This window comes from Symsagittifera roscoffensis, chromosome 4, assembly GCF_963678635.1.
Source record: "Symsagittifera roscoffensis chromosome 4, txSymRosc1.1, whole genome shotgun sequence".
NCBI classification, from domain to species: Eukaryota; Metazoa; Xenacoelomorpha; order Acoela; family Convolutidae; genus Symsagittifera; species Symsagittifera roscoffensis.
Genome location: NC_087065.1, coordinates 2,964,807 through 2,984,239, shown reverse-complemented (window position 1 = coordinate 2,984,239; position 19,433 = coordinate 2,964,807). Strand labels below are relative to the sequence as shown.

Below are 19,433 nucleotides of genomic sequence, written 5' to 3'. Positions count from 1 at the left end.
AATGAAAAGTCAATCTGTGTCTAGGAAAAAATAACTCAATCATCTCCATTGAAACTGGTGTAATAATTTTTTAGAAGTTTTTTCACACATTTATTCAAGTGTTCTTCATATTTATAAATTTTTTAAAAAGTTTGGTCCAAAATATAATCTCAAAGTTGACATCTGTTGTCTGGCTTTCGTTGAGCAAAACGTTCGCAAATTACCCAATCAAAACAAGTCATTTATTTAGCACTGTTAATTAGGGAGCGCAAATTTTTTGAAATTTTGCAAAAAAAAAGTTGCTAGTTGCCTTTAAATAAAAAATATGATATTTTGTTAAAATCGTTTTTCCGTCATTCTTTGGCATATTCCTTGATTATTTTTGTTGAATTGTGTTGACAATTGTGATCCTTCTATAAAACCTACTTCCTCTAGGCAAAGTAATTTGCTGGTCTCAGCGTTTCTGTTTGGTGTTTGGACCCCAAGCACAGCCCAGTTTCCATTTTGTTTCACTGTTGGTCACTTGTTTTATAGCAAACAATGTTTACTCGTGCAAATCCACTTCTGAAAACTTGACTCCAAAGCCAACGCTTAAAGATTAGCCCTGGCCGTCAAAAACCATAAGGGAATTAAACTTCATTTGAAACGGTTGTTTTTGGTGGCATATACTGCTTACGTCACAAAACGCTATCAAAGAACACTTCCTGTGCTGAGGAAAGATTGGGCACGAATAACCCAGAGGGTAAGTTGTCGGTCGGGATTACAAGCCAGATATGGAGAAAACCCGCACCCGGGTTGTAGCTGGGTTGCAAATTTGCATCAAAGAATGATCTCAAACTAGTTCAAACCACCGAAAAATCAATGGTTCGAAAAAAGGTCATAAACAATTTTTGTTTGCGGCAAATATAGTTAAAATTAGACTCACTTAGTAGCTATTCCTTTAAAATTTATGAAGGCTATAAACACTTTGAAAGCAAAATGACAAATTAGCGGCAAAACGCCGATTTTTTTTTCAAATATAGGCGAACTATTAGAAAAACAGTTGTTTTGCACATTAAAACGGGTATTGCACCGGAATCGAATAAAACTCCTGGCACCTGCGATCTTTATTAAGGCATAAGTAATCAGAACTTTGACAGATTCGAAAAGCGCTTAGTGTTTAACTTAGGGCAAAGAATTTTGCGATATATTTTCAAACTCACTGAATAATCCCAAATTTGAACTAAACGCAGATCTGATACTTCCAAGAAAGTCCAGGTAAAAAGCTTCAACGTTGAGTTTATTTAGCGCGATCTCCAAAAGTTTAATAGTGCCAATTCGCGTTAAACTGTTTTGCCCCGAATATTCTCACGCGATTTTCCACAGGCGCGGAAACGTACCGTGAAATTATGCGAGCATGTTTTAGTTGTCCTTCAAACGCCTAACAAAGGACGAATTTGTGTTAGCTTATTTGAACAAGGGCGTCTATTTACTTTCAAAACTTCATTCTGAAAATCAATTATCTGGTTGAATTTTACACACTGAAGAAAACTATCTACAAATTGGCTCGAAAATTAAAAGCTTCCTCAACTTAGATTCAATATTGTAATTATTAAACATAAAAGGCTTATTGAACTCTCAATCGTCAATTTTTATTATCTCAGGTTAATTATTTATTAAGCAAAATAGCGCATGTTATAAGCGGTTATAAATTTTGCTTTTTTAGCAGTTTACGCTGCGAATGACTTAACAAAAAGAGAGAGAGAAAAAAACTTGGTAATTATTTTCAGTTTGAAGAGAGCAATTTAAATAAGATACTTTGAAGGGAAAACAGGAAGCTTGCTGCAAACTTATGCTCAATGAATTGGCAGCCCTCTTGAACAAATGTCAACCAACCATTCTTCTAATTTCCCAGACCTACGTGTATTTTTATTCCTTTTAGCCCTAAGAAAGAAAAAAGAAAAGAAATTTGCGTTCAATATCATTTTAATGATATATGTTTTTATTGCAGTCTAAGTCTACATGTCTGCTGTTTTTTGTTCCGACCACTTCATGAAGTAAAAAAAGAAAATATTGTCTTCATTAAACTGAACTGTTCATGATTTCTCTCGTTTTTTAATGCCATTTTCCTCATTAAAAAAGAAAGCCTTCAACCGATTATGAACAACAAAGAAAAAAACGGATGCTCTCAATTTTGCGATGCGACAAAAATGCATCGTAAAATTCCGCATAATTAAAGCGATTTTTTTTCGGTGATTGAATGCGAAAGATTAGAGATAAAACAGAATCTGATACCATATTGGAATCCGAAAAACAAAAGATAAATCTTTTTTTGCAGACTCTAATCAAATCTGAAAATAAATCCCATTTTTGCCAATAGTAATCTCCTTCTTCGGGGGGAAATGTTATCTTCTAATGGATTTGTCGCATTCTAATGTAATTCTGTCGTTCTAATTTTTCCCAATATTCTGCCTTCAAAAATTGTACCTCTATTTTTAATATCATATCCCATTATCACGCCATTATCATGTCATTGCAAGCGACAATCGTACCATTATGCCATATTACCCGCGCAATTTATCCGATAGCCGTTGGATCAAATTTAGTTCTGTGGTAAGTTTGACGGGCAAGCGGAAGCTATTATTCACCTCCCCCATCCCAAGCTATAATTTAATATCCACCATCGCCGTTTTTGTAAATGACAAATCTACGTCAATTCGCCTCAAATAATGCCTCCAATATATTTCGTTTTCCCATATTTTTTATTTTTCCGCTCTTACCGTTATTGCTTTCTTCTATCAGATGAGAGCTTTGTTCATCGTGTAGTACAGACTTGACTAAGACCTTGAGGTGAAATGCATTGATTAATTTCACGTTTGTCTCTAAGCCCAGTCCTTCCATTAACTCAAGCCCCGTTGGTTATGAATTAGCCCAATATTTCTGCATTCCTTTAGCTTCATAGTTGACCCGTTACCTGCCTTCTTTTTTCGTCGTCTGAAATGCCCTTTGAGCCTATCACACGTGAAAACTTTTCCACACCTTTGGGAATATTTGGCAAAAGTCAACAAGGCTAATTCTGAATATTTTCAACATGTATTGCTTTTGTTTCATGAAAGTGAGCATACAGCAATCTCTTCAATTTCCAGGCGACCTCGAGAAACACTGAAAATAAGAGAAAAACAATATAAGGCATTAAGCCTCAAAAATAAATCAGCTAACCTTTTGTTATAACCTGCTTAATCAATACTTATAACCAGGACACCTTGGCCCACTCATAATCTATTGTGTGGTGAAGTGCTATGGTGATTTTATCAGCCGAATAACCTGCGACCAATTGCGCTTCTGAGGTCCATATTGCAGATGAAAAAATTCTCGCTTACCACATTTTCTTAGAAAATTCAACCTTATCAGTATTTACAAACATGAGATACCAATTACCATATTTTGCAAAGTTATATCCAAGACGTTGAATTAAAATCTGTTTTCGAAATATTTCCATGATCTAAATCAGTTATATGTTGTTATAAAATAGAAGTTTTTTCATCGTTTTGCGTTTTATTTGAAAAGTTTGTGATTTATTGGTACACATTTTATTTGTCAAATTTTTGCCCATGATATCTCAAAAGCGATTGATATATGCGTCAATTTGCGGCTAACGCGTACGGAGACGATGACTTTCTAAAGTATCCAGACATTTCCAGGAAAAGTCAGCCGTCACATAATGAAAAAAATCATGGCTACGCCTCCAAACCGACCACAAACTGCGGAATAAGTTTGAGGAAACTTTTCAGAAAAGTCATTTATTTTTGCCTTATTTTTGATCTGTCGAGAGAAGAAAAAGAAGAAAAAGTGGAAAAAGATTTCACACCTACTGATGAGATGAGGAGAAAAAGCAACATAACTTCCTCTTCCCGAAAGTCCACTGAGCCTCCCAAGGAAGTTCTGGTCCAGATCAAATTCCACAAAGTCGGCACCATTGACACCAAAATGCAACTGTTCCACGCCACAATCGAGGTAAGCGGAGACAGAGACGTCCATGGCAATTTTTGATTTAGCTAGAAGAGGTGAAACATTGCACAATTTTTTTTAGTTCTGTTGTTTTGACTATTTCCAAGAAACTGCAGTGCTAATTTAAATGATCCGGACACAACGAACAAAACTTGAAATTTAAAACGCGGTTTTTTTTTCAAATTGTATTGCCTTTAGACAAAAAAGATCAAGACAAAAATTGCTTAGAATTTTAGCGGAATTATAATGATGCAATGGTTTTTGCAAAATTTTAGTTCAAAATTTTACCCCAAAAACGGATAGAGATAAGAAAGACGTTTTCGCTATAAAAAGCCACCAATGTTTTCTGAATATCATACCCTTTTTAAAATTTGTTGGGCTACTCAAAAGGCTTTTTAATGTAAATGACTCGATAGTTTTGGTGTTTTCTCTTATTAGCTAAAAAAAAGGCAAAAAAGATCCGTTTTACGGGTAAAAATTTGGGCCCGAATTTCGCAAAACCGTATGCGCCATATTAATTCTATCTGAATTTTTACGAAAGTGTTGTCTGAAGTCAACCCAATTTGAGAAAATTTTGTTTAAAATTTTATTCTTGTTGTCCGGATAGTTTATAATCAGTACTGTATTACAAAACTTATTAGCTTTAAACTTAAACTTCTGTATTTAACAAAAACTTTTTTACTAATCCAAGTTAAACTCTCCAAAAAAAAACTATCCTTAAACTTAAGAAAAATCGCAGCGATTTAACAAAGAAGTGTCAAAAGTTTGAAGAAGCCGTCATTATATGTAGCATCTCAAAAAAGATTCAATTGTCTTGCATGATTTAAAAAAACGTGCACCGTTTATTTAGACGAACTCATTTGCTTCTGGATAACTTAATTTTTTTCACAAACTATGCAGCTTAAATTCAAATGCTTGTCAAAATGTAATGAAGCAAGCAAAATTAATGCTTCATGACGACAATTATCATCGATTAGTTGAGAGTCGGATATCAATTTTTCCCCGCCGTCTAAAATCATTCGCAATACTGGCAATAATTGTGATTGATAAAATAAACTGCTAATTGAACAAAATTGTTATTTCTCTGTCATTTATCGAATTACACTGTTATTTCTCAAACTGTGTTAACTTTAATGAAAAAAAGTTACAACAAATATGCTTCGAATTTTAAAAGAATAGTATTGTGCATTTTTGTGCAAAAGTCGGGAAAAAATTCACCCTAGAGAGGATCAAAATTCTCTGTCATTTATCAAATTACACTGTTATTTCTCAAACTGTGTTAATTTTAATGAAAAAAAGTTACAACAAATATGCTTAGAATTCTAAAAGAATAGTATTGTGCATTTTTGTGCAAAAGTCGGGAAAAAATTCACCATAGAGAGGATCAAAATTCTCTGTCATTTATCGAATTACACTGTTATTTCTCAAACTGTGTTAATTTCAATGAAAAAAAAGTTACAACAAATATGCTTAGAATTTTAAAAGAATAGTGTTGTGAATTTTTGTGCAAAAGTCGGGGAAAAAATTCACCCTAGAGAGGATCAAAATTTGGCTCCGTTTAATTAATCAAAGTTTTTAACAAAATACCGGGTCAATTGATGAGCAAAAAATGTGTTAAAGTGAGCTTATTATGTATTTGAATGAATATTGACAAAAATTTTGTAACTTACGTTTTTTTTTAAAATTCAACATAATTTTTTTATATAACAGAAAATTGTCTTTTTTATTTTAAAAAGTACCAATATTAGATTTAAAAACGATCTTGAAAATCTTAAAGATTAGTGCCAATTTAATTTTTTTTGAACTACATTAAGGGTTCAGTTTGATACTGTTTAATGAGCAGTTAACCCGGTGCTCCTGGCGTATTTTTTTACTGACTCGGCACAAAGCGGTAAAGTCTTCAAAATATCTAAAAAAAGTTCTGTAAATTTTTTCTTTTGAAATTACCACAATTTGAGAGAAAACGTTAAAAATTACAATTTTATTAAGCTTTTATGGTTAATTTAAACCAGCACTGTAGAAGCCCAGAAAAAACCTCTAATTTTTTTTTATCACAATTAGCAAGTCAAATTTTAAAAAAATAACAGTTCTTGGGCAAAAGTTTGCTTAGTGCAACCAGTTATAAGATATCCTAAACTATAAAAGTATTCAACTAGGTTCAAAAACATTGATTCTTTTTTTCAAATTTGACCGAAAATGATAAATTTATAGCTCTTGTTACGTTACTTTAACAGTAATTTAATATCAATCAGAAGTGACACAAAAAAAATTCGTATTACCTATATCTATAAGTTTTGTTTCAAGATTTCGTAAGTTTTGTAATTGTAGAACAATTAGTTTTATGATTTTCTCACTCGGAAGTTTTGTTGAAAACATTTCAAATATCTGGACATTATAGTCAAACTACCTCTTGTTTATTATTCAGTTTTCAATTTTTCAACTAGATTAAAAAAACTCTTCTGATATTTCAACTAGGTTGAAAAACAAAACAATTAGCATTTTTGTTAGAATTTAAAACAAATTTTCAAATACTCCCAAGAAAATTTGCAGTTGAAAAATTAAAAATTGATCAACAACTGTTTCAACGCGGTTGCATTTGATCAAAAAAACTATGTGTCTATTATACCTGAATTTTGAATACGGTTGTAATTAAAACAAGTTTTGATTTTTCATGAAGGTCATTGGTTCAATTTTTTTCACTATATAACGAGGATGTTGCTTGTTTGGTGTTTTTTATCAGTCAAAAATTATAAAACTTTTATTTCGAACAAAAGTCGGAAAGTTTTGTGGTTTCTTGAAAAAGTCGGCTATATGCAGCAGCCTAATAAAAACTCTTGTTGAAACGCAATTTCATTATTCTGAAAACTTCTTGCCAAAGGTTTTGGCTCAAGAATTTTCACGAATTAGGGTTTGAGTATAAAAAAAGAAGTAAAATGAACGTCCGACTCCTGTCTTTCTTGTTCTTGCATTTTTTTTGCAGGAGATGATTTTGAAATATCAACAGCAATTATTTGTGCTATAAACAATTTAACCCAGCTGTTTTTAAAGTCTTAGCTTTTTTTGATCCAGTTTTTATATTTCAGACAATTAGGCTCGTTAAAATACCTACCGATGAAATTGTTTAAAGCTGTTTTTACCTTTTAATCTGAACAATTTCTGAAAGTCTGAAAGAATTGCAACCATACACACAACAACTTAATTTTACTTTTTTTTAACGAAATCAACCAAAAAACGACAGATAAAACAAAGTTACTGTATCATGCAAGAACTATAGTCAGCCCAGTTTGAATAAAATGTACCAGTTTAATCAACTTTCGCGTCAGATTTAAGATTTTTTTGAGGGATTTCATGTTTTCCTGTACTTAAGATAACCATCAAAACTTTATTCTTTTTTCAATATACTAGGAAATACGTGATTTTGAAAAAAACTCATTGCTATTTGGAGCCTCAAAACTTTTGTTGCATGATACTTAACCAACAAAGAATTTGGATGGCAGCACTGATTGGTAATCGATAGTAAAGTTCAAGTTTAACATAAAACAGTTCAAATTTCTTATTATTTTATTTACTAATAATAAACTGTCTCACGACTGCATCGGTCGTGTGTAAGTAATTGCGTTTAAAAAATCTAATTTTTTAACCTAAAAATCACCTTTTTTCCGTTTTAAAATTTTCTGTTTTACCGCACAATTTCAATAATAATGATCTCTTTATCTCAGCTTAATCATTTGATTTTATTAGTTTTCTACTGTTTCGTTCAAAAAAGTTAAGCAGAATCAGAAGGAAATTTGACCGAAGCAATTATTTTTCTCAGCGTCGACATTTCTTGGCTTCAAAATTAGATGAAATTTAATTTTTGGCGGATTTTTTTAAATAGTCAATTAGCATTATTTTCTTTTTATTGCTTTTCGGATAATTAAACTGTTGAATTCATCAGTTTTTATCTATAATTTGAAAAAAAAATAAATGTTTTCAAGTGCTATTCGTTTTTTTTGCTCTGAAACTTTTCAAAAACGAACATAAAATCAACAGGATTACTTACTGTCTTTGCTAACTTTAGTGCCGCTGGTTGACTGAGTTTCTATACTAATTTGACGATTGTTGCGGTTTTTGTTCAAATGATTACATTAAGCTCAATTGGTTTTAGCAAAAATTTTTCAAAATTTTATAAGAATCCGAAATCTAATAATAAATTAACTAAACGGCTACTCAAATTACAGAAATCATTATAAAAAATAAAACTGACGCTGAAAGCGAAAACAAGAGTTTTCGTATCACTTGAATTTGCTTTATTTGCTTAACAAATTTAATCCAATTTTCAAAAAAAATACACCTTTTTCAAAAAAAGTTCTTAACCTACAATTTCAATCACAAGATTACTGGGATCACTAAAACAATTCAATTTGATCAATTTTAATGCATAAAATTCACTTTGGGTTTGATTTTCTTTGCCGAAATAAACAGCCCTATTTGTCACGAGCTATGAGAAATTGGCTATCAGCTTAAAACCACAAAAAAAATCGTAGCTAAATTATATTTTAAATGTGAGCTCAAAATATCACGAGTTCTCAAAATTATTTTAAAAAAACTCAGTCAGAAACGATTCAAGAAATGTCGAATATGGTCCGAAGACAAACAACACCTCAAGCATGTGGCCCATTTATTCCTTTTCTTTCCTTCGAACTGGGATCAAAACTGCTTCAAATTGAAAAACATACAATTGTCGCGACTGATATGCCAGGTACGTTGGGCCACAATCTTCATCTTCACTGCTACCTAGTTTTAACTATCGTATCGCGACCTTTCGCAGCAAATTATAACTAGAAAAAAAAATTCAATTCACAAATTTAAACAAAAGTGACAACTCAGTAAGCTCAAAAATTATTTAAAATTACGAGGCCAATCTGTGTATTTTGTGAATTGTGAGTGGATTCGCAACAAGGACGCTCCCTTTGTTCTGCTTTTTTCTCTGATTGTTCCTGTAACGTTTTACGTTTTAACATATTTGAAGGTTTGTCTCTTGAATCCAGCACCATATCGACAAAAAGTTGTGCACCTATTCATATTTGGCCTCGTAATGTTAAAACGCGGCAGTTGCAAGTAGCTACCATTTACGCTTACATTCAACGCGAGTGGTACAATGCGCGTAAATCAGTGTTTGCTGCTAACTTAAAATATTTTGCTCAGTATGAAAGAGCTAAGGCCGATTTTTTTAAAACCTTTTCTTTTTTTTGTTACGAGTTTTCATTTTTGTGATCGTTCTTTGTTGCAATTTTTCACTCTGTTTTGTGAATAAACAAAAATCACCAATCAATTGCCTTGATGAGAAATGTGCGTAAACATGTGCTTTTGGAAACAGTTAGGGATGGTAAGATAACAAAAAATTTCCTTAATTTGAACCAAAGTAGTTGTAAGGTAAAGAAAACCTTAAAAAGTCGGAGCGTCGCCCCTCCACGTCAATCAGCTGATGAATACAAAAAAATCATCGGCTGATTTAAGTGAAAGGGCGACGCTCCGACTTTTTAAGGTTTTCTTTCCCTTACAACCACTTTGGTTCAAGTTTACGAAACTTTTTGTTATCTTACCATCCCTGATTGTTTCCAAAGACCCATTTTGTGCTAAATTGTGTTACGTTTGAGGAGGTGCGCGCGCCAAAAAAAAACGCATTTTTTAAGTTAAAGCCACACAAAACGTGCCAAAGAAAGTCAAGCTTAGCTTTTTTCAAAGTTTCAAAGTTTCACCTATAGCGCAACCGTTTTAGGCACAATAAGGTCTTTGCAGTGTTTTTGGAGAGCTCAGAAAACCATTTTAAAAATCCAATACATTCTAGATTGAACGGCTCTTTTTAGTTATACGGATTAAAAGCGATCTAATTGGTCAATTTGAAATTTGAATCATATTGCTCAAATGTGATTGGTGGAAACCAATTCCAGTAAATTTTCATTAAAAACAAAAGCTCAATTAACAATATGGTAATTTTGGACCATTTGACAGCAGAGACCCAATAGCAGATAGTCTAGAACAATTGTTTGTTCGTGTTTCAGGTCATTACGAGCTGGTCTATCGAGTCGGACGACAAAATTGGTCCCTTGATGGAACTGGTCGGCTCACACGAGAAGGAAAAAGATCTCGGATTTGCATTGGTAAGTCCAATCGACAAATTAAAAAAATCAGTATTTTCAAAAAAAAAGCAGTGTCGGAATTTGGATAAAAACGAATATACGAGATCGGAGCTTCAAAAGAGCAAGCAACTGCTATTAAACGGACGCCTTTATAGTGTAATAATCCGAACTTCTGTTCAACCTCCTCCGACCAAAAAAACTCAAATTTTGTTGCTAAACCTTGAATTAATGTTTTTTTGTTGGGCTGACCAAATGTTAAATTTTTTCAATGGCGCATTGGGCGCTAATAGATGGGTTTTTAGCTGAATACATGCACAAAAAAGGATCTTTTGCTTAAAGGTTTCAAAAAAACACGCATTGGGTTTTTAGCTGAATACATGCACAAAAAAGGATCTTTTGCTTAAAGGTTTCAAAAAAACACGACATAAATATCCCGTCTTTCAAAAAATGAAGCATTGCCAAAATTTGCGGCAAATTATCGTTCTTGCACGATCAAATAAATTGTTATTCGCATTCTTTTTAATTATGCTCAGAAACATGCCGACCTGCTAAAAATTTTTTTCAAAAGAGGCTTCCAAATGTTTTATTGGAAGCTTTTTTTGAATGATTATGCAATTTTGAGATCGTTTTAACTTATCTTTGAAGTGATCCATAAACCCATATTTTATTGATGTTCAACCGGTTAAAAGGCTATAAATAGTCAATCATGTCTTGTTAATTTTCACGGTTGTTGAAAAATGAAAACTCATCCATAATGCACGAGCAATATCCCCGTTTTAGATGTCGGCAACGGTCCATTTTCTTCTCTCTTTTGATTGAAAAACTGTTTGATACCAATAGCTATTCAGACTTGCTTATTGCAATTTTGCGTCTCATAGGAAAATTGGTTATACTCAATGTACTTGACCGCCAGATAAATTGAAATTTACAATGTTTTCTTCAATATTGAAAACCGTTTTCCAACACCAACCCAAACCCCCCTCCCCAATAAACAATCTCAAGAAAAATAGTTGTATACTTGATTTGTTTACCATGCAAAATTTCACGAATAACGAAACAGGGATAGGCGGTTACTGAGCAAGTAGCACAAAATGTTCCGACACCGTCTTAACAATACGAAAAAATTTTTACTAGAACGAAAAACTAGAAAATAGGCAGATTCCACATTCATAACAAAAAAGAAAAAAATGAAAATAATTTTTGTAGAAAGTTGAGTAGAAAAACGAATCGCGACTAAAAGAGCCCTAATGTGATATATCGCTCTACCCGTTCCGATGATATTTTGTGGTTCTTGAATTTGCTTGGAAAACAAAACAAATTAAAACACCCAAATACAAAGTTCATCTATTTTTTAATTGTCGGAAAAACAGTTTTCACATATTGAAACTCAAATCGGGGGATGAGCTTTACTAAATTGATAATTTTCGGAAACAGCAAACAGCTTTGTGTTTGTTTTCGGCGTTATGAAAGTGTAACAAACTGCTTAGGCGTGGCACTTTCTCCAAAACGGTAAAGATAGTGCCCGAGGTCAAAGTGTGCGCATAAAAAAAATACGAAGGTTCAAAAAGTTTGAAATAATGGGAGCATTTATCGGCAAATAAACTCTCCGAAAATCCATATGTCATATGTTTCATCTGAATATAGCATCAGCAAAAACACCAATAAAATCCCTGAAAACAGTATAAATTGGCGCAGGCTAGCCACAAGAAACGGTAATAATGTCCGTGAGACAAATTGTTCTTTATGACGGTCAGCTTTATTCAAAGTAGAACCAAACAAGAACCAAATGAATAGTGACAATAATTTTGTAACTTCCGTTTTTTTTTAAATTCAACATTATTTTTTATTTAATAGAAAATTGTCTTTTTTATTTTAAAAAGTACCAATATAAGATTGAATAACGAAATTGAAATTCTTAAACATTAGTGCTAATTTAATTTTTTTTGAACTGCATTAAAGGTTCAGTTTGATAATGTTTACTGAGCAATTAACCCGGTACTCTTAGCGTAATTTTTGACTGAATCGGCAGAAAGCGGTAAAAATTTTTAAATATCTAAAAAAGTTCTCTAAATTGTTTGTTTTGAAATTAACTCAGTTTGGAAAAAAAAACATTTAAAATTGACAATTTTATTCGGCCTGTCTGGTTAATTTAAACCAGCACTGTAGAAGCCCAGTAAAAAACCTTTAGTTTTTAATTGAACGAAAAACTACAAATTAGGCAGATTCCACAGTCATAACAAAAAAAAATAAATTGAAAGTAATTTTTGTAGAAAAATGAGTAGAAAATCACGACTAAAAAAGCCCTAATGTGATATATTGCTCTACCCGTTCCGATGATATTTTGTGGTTCTTGAATTTGCTTGAAAACAAAACAAATTAAACACCCAAATACAAAGTTCATCCATTTTTTAATGGTCGGAAGAACAGTTTTCACATATTGAAACTCAAATCGGGGGATGAGCTTTACTAAATTGATAATTTTTGGAAACAGCAAACAGCTTTGTGTTTGTTTTCGGCGTTAACAAACAAAGTGTAACAAACTGCTTAGGCGTGGCACTTTCTCCAAAACGGTAAAGATAGTGCCCGAGGTCAAAGTGTGCGCATAAAAAAATACGAAGGTTCAAAAAGTTTGAAATAATGGGAGCATTTATCGGCAAATAAACTCTCCGAAAATCCATATGTCATATGTTTCATCTGAATATAGCATCAGCAAAAACACCAATAAACTCCCTGAAACGGTATAAATTGGCGCAGGCTAGCCACAAGAAACGGTATTAATGTCCGTGAGACAAATTGTTCTTTATGACGGTCAGCCTTTTTCAAAGTAGAACCAAACAAGAACCAAAAACAGTGAGAAAGGGTCAGATAAGATGAGAACCCCTTTGTATGCTGTTAATACATGGGCCCGTGGAGTACCCGAACCTACGTTGGAATGGTCTACTCAGTTTTGGTGCATTTGGAATAGTCTGCTCGGCCATCCTGCCTTGTTTAGTTTTGCATACATTTATGCTCTAATTACATTTGAGTTGCGAGATCCTCCGCCCCTGAAAAAGGAACAAGCGGATTGAGCTTTACGGCCGGCTGAGTGAGTTCAAAGATTGCGGTCTTAACAAGAGTGGATGGTGCGCATCCGTCCTGCACATAATTTAGCTTAACGATTCGGGCAATAATGAAGTCCGACTGCGTATGCATATTTTCGAAGCCAATGAGACCAAATAGCGTTAGCGTATGACTCGCACATTCCTTTTCTTGTGGTCGAATTGTTCCCCTGGTAAAACTGAAGGAAAGCTTGTGGCATGCTGTCCAAGCAAAAAGGTTTGTTGTTCATGATTCTAGCTCACGTGAATCGGTACTAGCGGGAGTGATTGGCCTAGATTTCTAAGCCTGCTCAACTAAGCAGAGTATTGTTCCCAGCACCTCTTCAGTAACTCGCCTACTGCCTAGTATATCGTAGAGCACGCGCTTTATGCTTTGGACGAGGCGCTCCCAGGAGCCGACTTAAAAGTGGCGGTTTAAATTTCCAAGAAACAATTTTGTGTGCTAAAACGGTCGGAACCATGCCATTTCAGTTCTTGATTCAGGCAAGTAATTCCTTTTCCACACCAACCAAGCTCGTGTCGTGCTTGGTGCACTACGAAGTGCAACTAACCGTTCAATGCCCATGACACAATAATTAGTGTCCAGAGATGGCACAATCTCAAGGTGTATAGCCCTGGTGGCGAGGCAAAGGAAAAGAAAACCCATCTTTTTTCAGTGCTTCTGGTAACCCAAGTGCTTTTTTAGTGTTTCTCGTAAAGCGGTCCAAAGTAATCCACAACCGTATCTTTAAAGAGTTTCTTATCTCCGAGACGTTTGACAGGTAAATCGGACACAATTGGCTGAATGGTACTAGCTTTGCTTTTACGGCATGTTATACATTAGTTTTGGATTGACCGAATTGATCGATTCAACCCAAGAACTACTTATTTCAAGTTTAATATGGAGCGCAAGTAGTATAAATCTTGATGAAAATGTTAATTGTGTAAGCTTCGGGCCGACAAGTGAACTAGAGTATGACGGGCGTAGATTAGAACCAAACTGTTTAGTATCAAACTCGATATTCACTAAGCGAACAATCTAGCTAGTAGAGCGAATAATAGCAGCGGGACCGTTAAATGGAGAGTTTGTGGCAATTTTACTACTGTTCTAACTAAATATGCCAGCGTTGAGTGATTTTAACTCAACTGGAAAGGATTTCATCTGAGCAAGATGAATTACTTTGTCTTCTGCAGTATCAAGTTCAGTGGGATCGGTGATTCGTAAGTCCTTACCGCGAAAAAAGTTTATGTGAAGGCAGCACCCTCAATATAAACCCGACGACCCTTTTATACCTCGTACAGGAACTGAACCTTTCCCTGTTGTACCCGTGTTCGCGATAATTGATGGATCTGACATCGGCGACGAAGGAAGATAATGTCTGCAAGCAGTTATCGACGTTACAAGAAGGACCTTTCAAACTTTTTTTTGCTAAGAAGATCATCGGCTCTTGAGATCATCGGCAATCAGTGGTCTTGAGAATGCTCGGACCAATAAACAATCTGTTATTCTTGAGTGCTTCCGAAGAAAACCCCTGTTTCCGGTATCAGCTTAATTTTTTCCGCACAAAACAAGGTGCCGCTCATCAATACTGGTTGATTCGAGGATTTCCTCGACGCTGTTAGCGACAAATACGGGTAATTTGTCATTGAATTTTAGCCACTGCATTCCCTTAGTTCTATCTGTCCACATTTAGACATGGTTAACCTTAACGGTCAGTGCTTAAGTATATCATATTCTTTCGTGTGGAGAGCAGAGCAGCTTAAAGATTTAGCTTAGATATAGATAGCGTTTTCATCAGCGCGATGCGAGCTTTACCAAAAATGAAGGATAATTGAATTTTGCGCTAACTCGAGAGTCGTGCATTCAAAAACCCAACATCACAGAAAAAGTCCCGCTAGCTATCACCGAAGCATTTTGTTCAATTTGATCGACAAGTTCTAAGAAAGAAGAGCGAGGAATAGTCGGCTGCGCTAAGAGTGGGAGACCGGAAAGCAATTCTACTAACTTATTTCTGATGTCACCCTGACTCTGGCCGCTGATGTTCCAAATATTTTTAAGCAAAATACGGGCGCTAACTGTGTATGGAGCTACTGACCCAACAGGGTAAAACACAGAAGAGACGAAACTGAAGATGGTTCGATGAGTTTTGCCTTATCGAGAGGAAGATCTACACCTCTGCTAACACTCAATGTGTTTTTAACATGGTCTCACTTAAGACCATTGTGTGATGTTTGCTCGGCACGGGATATATTCTTTGATGGTCAAAGAAGGGGTTTCGCAAACCTCGGGGCTCATTGTTAAAGTAATTTCATCAGCATTACTGACAAATTGAGGCGAATTAAATCTCCCAACTTGAGCAACGAAACCAAATCACGGCTAATCTTAATTGCACCGTTCATGTACTCGAACGAGTCCAAGTAATCGTCAATGTAAAAGCTTTTACTTACCACTGATGCGGCCTCAGGGTATGAATATTTTATCATTTGCTGTATTTTGCAAGGAAAAATTGGCGCATGCAGGCAAATCCCGTGCGCCGAATATATGGCTAGTGTACTGGTGAGCTACCACATCGGAAATGATATCCTCCCGCCACAAAAAACGGAGCGAAACTTGATCCCTTGCGAGGACTTTTGTACCCTACATCCGCGTCGACGGTGTTATTGTTTGACGGAATCGCCAAAGTACAAAATTTAAGTTTTGGAGCAGGTCCGGGTCCACTAAAAAGGACCTATTTAAGGATGAGCCGTAAAACCTAGAAGTCCCATTGAGGACTCGGCGCGCCTTACTCGGCTTGTTCGGGCTTACAACGGGATGGTGTGAAAGATCCAATCGCGATCAGAACGCTTATGTGGATCATGCGGTTCGACAGTAGTGACATAGCCTTTCCTAATATCCGCTCTAATTGTGTCTGCTTATCTTTGGCGCAGTTCGGGGTCTTCACTTAACCTTTGCTCCAATGTGTCAAATGGGGCGAGTAAAAAGTAATAATTGTTTGGTAGACTGAGATTTTTATCAATCCAAAGCATAGGTACAATGTATCATTCGCCATTGTGAACGGTTTCAAAACTAAGAATAGATAAAGCATGTTTAAATGCGGTGGAATGTGCATATCGACTTGTTTGAAAGCCCCATAGGATTCAAACTCGTAGCAGAATTTTATCTGATCAGTTAATAGGAATCTTCAACAACACACTTAAATTACGAAGAAGCAGAACCAACAAACAGCAGCAACGGACCACATACAACCAAACCTATCGGTTAGCAAACGCATCACAGTGAGTTTTTATAAAATCCAAAGATGATTTCAATGTGTGTAATGGCGTGGTAGTAGTACTATAATAAGTTGAACGTCCTCATAGATATATTGAGTGCGTTATAGGTGCTAATTGTGGATATTCATTCTGCAAACCAGCAGTATTGATTAATTCTGAGAACCAATCCGAGTATTTTCTCTAACAAGTTCACACAGGGGGAACAACAAATCACTTTTAATCGGCCAGGAGGAAACAGTAATTTTGACCTTCTGATTGTCAACGATGGTGGTTGATTTGAAAACACTAATTGACAAGCTAACGGGCTCCCTTACTAAGCTGAGAAAGGGACGCGTGAAGAAGACACCTAAGAGTGCGTAGATGCACTATCACAATGAACCACCCTCAGGAGACTGGTTACATCCGAGGACATACCAAGTGATGCAATCGGCAGCATTCATTTAGACGATTCAATATCGTGTCAATCAGTAACATGTTCAATCAGTAACATGTCAATCAGTAATATCATGTCAATCGATACTGCCTTTCCCGTATCGCAGGCAAATCCCGTGCGCCGAATATATGGCTAGTGTTAGAAAATGCTCACGCGCACCGCAAACTACCCGCTCCGTCGCTCCTTGTGGCGTCGTTTTACGAAACCAATTTATGCAGTTTTTCACTTGACGACTTAGTGTGACCAGTAGACGTAGATGTATAACAAGTGGAAGCAGATTTACCAAACTTATGTGACTCAGGTTTTCTATCTTCTTTAGACTTATTAGCGATGTTAGACCTGTTTTCAGATACTCTTGCTTCTGAGTCTCTTGTTTTGTGCGAGAGTGAGGATGTAGTTTTTTGTAATGACATCTTGCTGCCTGTAATGCCAGGTGCGCGGACTGACGAAGGTTCAAGGCTCATCTTGTAACTCTAGGCATCATTCATTACTTTATCGTTCATTTCATTTTCTTAAGCCAAAGGTTTTGCTGAGCAATAATTTTTTCAGGCTTTTCGAATTTTCCCCTATTTTAATTAATTGCTCAGTTATGTCAACATCTTTTTTCCGCAGCTGTTTTACAATTGTATACAGTATTATCAATTTTTGCGGTGCGAGTATTATTCGCAATGTAATCGAGTATTAAGGAGTGACCTTTAAGCAGCTCATTCTGTAGATTTAGATGAGCTTCAGTTACCTTGCGTTTCTTTTTTTGTTTTTTTGTCCAAATTTTCACAAATTGACACTATTTTACGGATACTCTCTAAACAGGAAACAATATTTAATGAGTAATTGAATCAACCAAAGCCTCTGCTGTAGCGTGTTTTAATAATTTTTCAAGCTTTAAGTGGTAAGCGGTTACGCTTCTTACTCGTTTTAATTATGTTAAGACTTGCACTATAACGCCTAGGAAGGAGAAGAGTCTTCAACTCAAGGGATAGAGGCTGGTGAAACTTTTTATTCTTCTCAACTAGTATCTGATCCTTAGCCGTACGCTTAGACAAAAACTCTTAGACAACGTTCAGAACGAGAATATTTGTTAAAACAATTCTTTCACTATTTATCATCAGTTTTGTTGCATCTACAGCTTGCGATTGCACAAACATTGGTCTAACACTTTAATGACAGACTGACAAGTTGCTCACTACTCAACTTTCAATTGGTATTGCTGCGGTTCCTCCTTATTGAGTTATTTATGGCGTCGTGCCAAACTTTGTTGAGAACAGTAGTGATGAAGGTAGTGCTGTATAGTTTTCTGAGAATCCCGAGCAATAAAGTTCAAACTTAGACCTGGTTTCGTGAAGCAAGCATCTTTGATGCGCTTCTGCGACGGAGCGGGTAGTTTGCGGTGCGCGTGATCAATGGAATTTGCTCCCAGATTGAATACCGTACACCTAAGCTTAAGGGACCTCGGTTGATGGGACGGCTACGTTACGTTTAAGTACCAAAGGGGTTGGAAAAATAAATAGGTCGGTTGGACTCCAACAACACACACAGGGAAAAACTTAGAATGAAAAATTTCAAATTACCCCACTAATTTTCACCGTATCTGACCACTTAACATTAGTATCACGCAACGAAGTCAATAATGGGACGTCGAAAACGGCTCTGAATTTCTTGAACGAATTGGCTTGCAATTTTACCCAGGGTGGGTGGGGGGATCAGGCAAATTGGTTAATTTCCAACAGCACCTGCGTAAGAAAAATGAGGCTGAAAAAAATCAATATAATATGCGTGACATATCACTATCAGAGCATTTAAAATAAGGTTGATGTCATCTCACAGCACAGTTTCGTAGAATTTTGGGAACGTTTTGAGGATTTTTAGACAATTTTCTACTCTTTTCATAGAAATTTTCGGATAGACTGCACACCGGCCTCAGTTGCACTCGACACCTGGATGAAGGCTTCTGTCCTTTTGCACTCGGATCCGGAATTATAATGGTCGACCAGGAATCATATCAGTAACATCCCTGGTCAATGAGGCCATCCATTCTAATCTAGTCTACGAGTTAATTATTGAAAAGCAATCAAGCAATAAACAGCGTCGAAGATAATTTGTGACGATGGAACTTTCTCAACAGCTGCCGTTTTTTCTTTGAACAGTGCTTGGTCTTTCATCACCTCGTTAACAGACCTAAAATGACAAAACACGTAGACTATTTTAACACTTTTATGGTTAGTTTTCCACCAAAAACCGCCAATTTGAGGACGACCATTTAGGAAGGAACGAAAAAAAAGAATGTACAAATTGTGAAATTGGGTGACAGCTTTGGTTCTACTGCAAGTCAAAGCCTGCTTAACTCATTTTTACTGTCCATAACAGCCAGTAGAGCTGTGCCGCGTGAGGTAACTTTTCGTGAGGTAACTCTTGCCCCATGTTGGGCATCAAAATGTGCGCCTAATCTCCGTTAATTAGAAAAATGAAGGTTCAAAAAGTTTGAATTCATGAGAGCATTTATCGGCAAGTAAGCTCTCCGAAAATCCAAAAATCATATGTTTCATTTGAATATAACATCAGCAC

General features: G+C 35.5%; 2 protein-coding genes across 2 annotated transcripts in view; both read left to right on the top strand.

The window, feature by feature from the left end:
• Positions 1-19,433, top strand: part of LOC134843608 (TBC1 domain family member 30-like) — a 551,730-nt gene that overhangs the window by 170,569 nt on the left and 361,728 nt on the right. The gene's annotated exons all lie outside the window — the stretch shown is intronic.
• Positions 862-10,109, top strand: LOC134844224 (uncharacterized; the record flags this gene model as incomplete). Its single annotated transcript, XM_063860806.1, is given in 3 exon segments — positions 862-1,734; positions 2,339-3,972; positions 10,011-10,109. Coding segments are annotated over 2 exon segments (477 nt in total), but the record flags the coding sequence as incomplete, so codon positions are not given.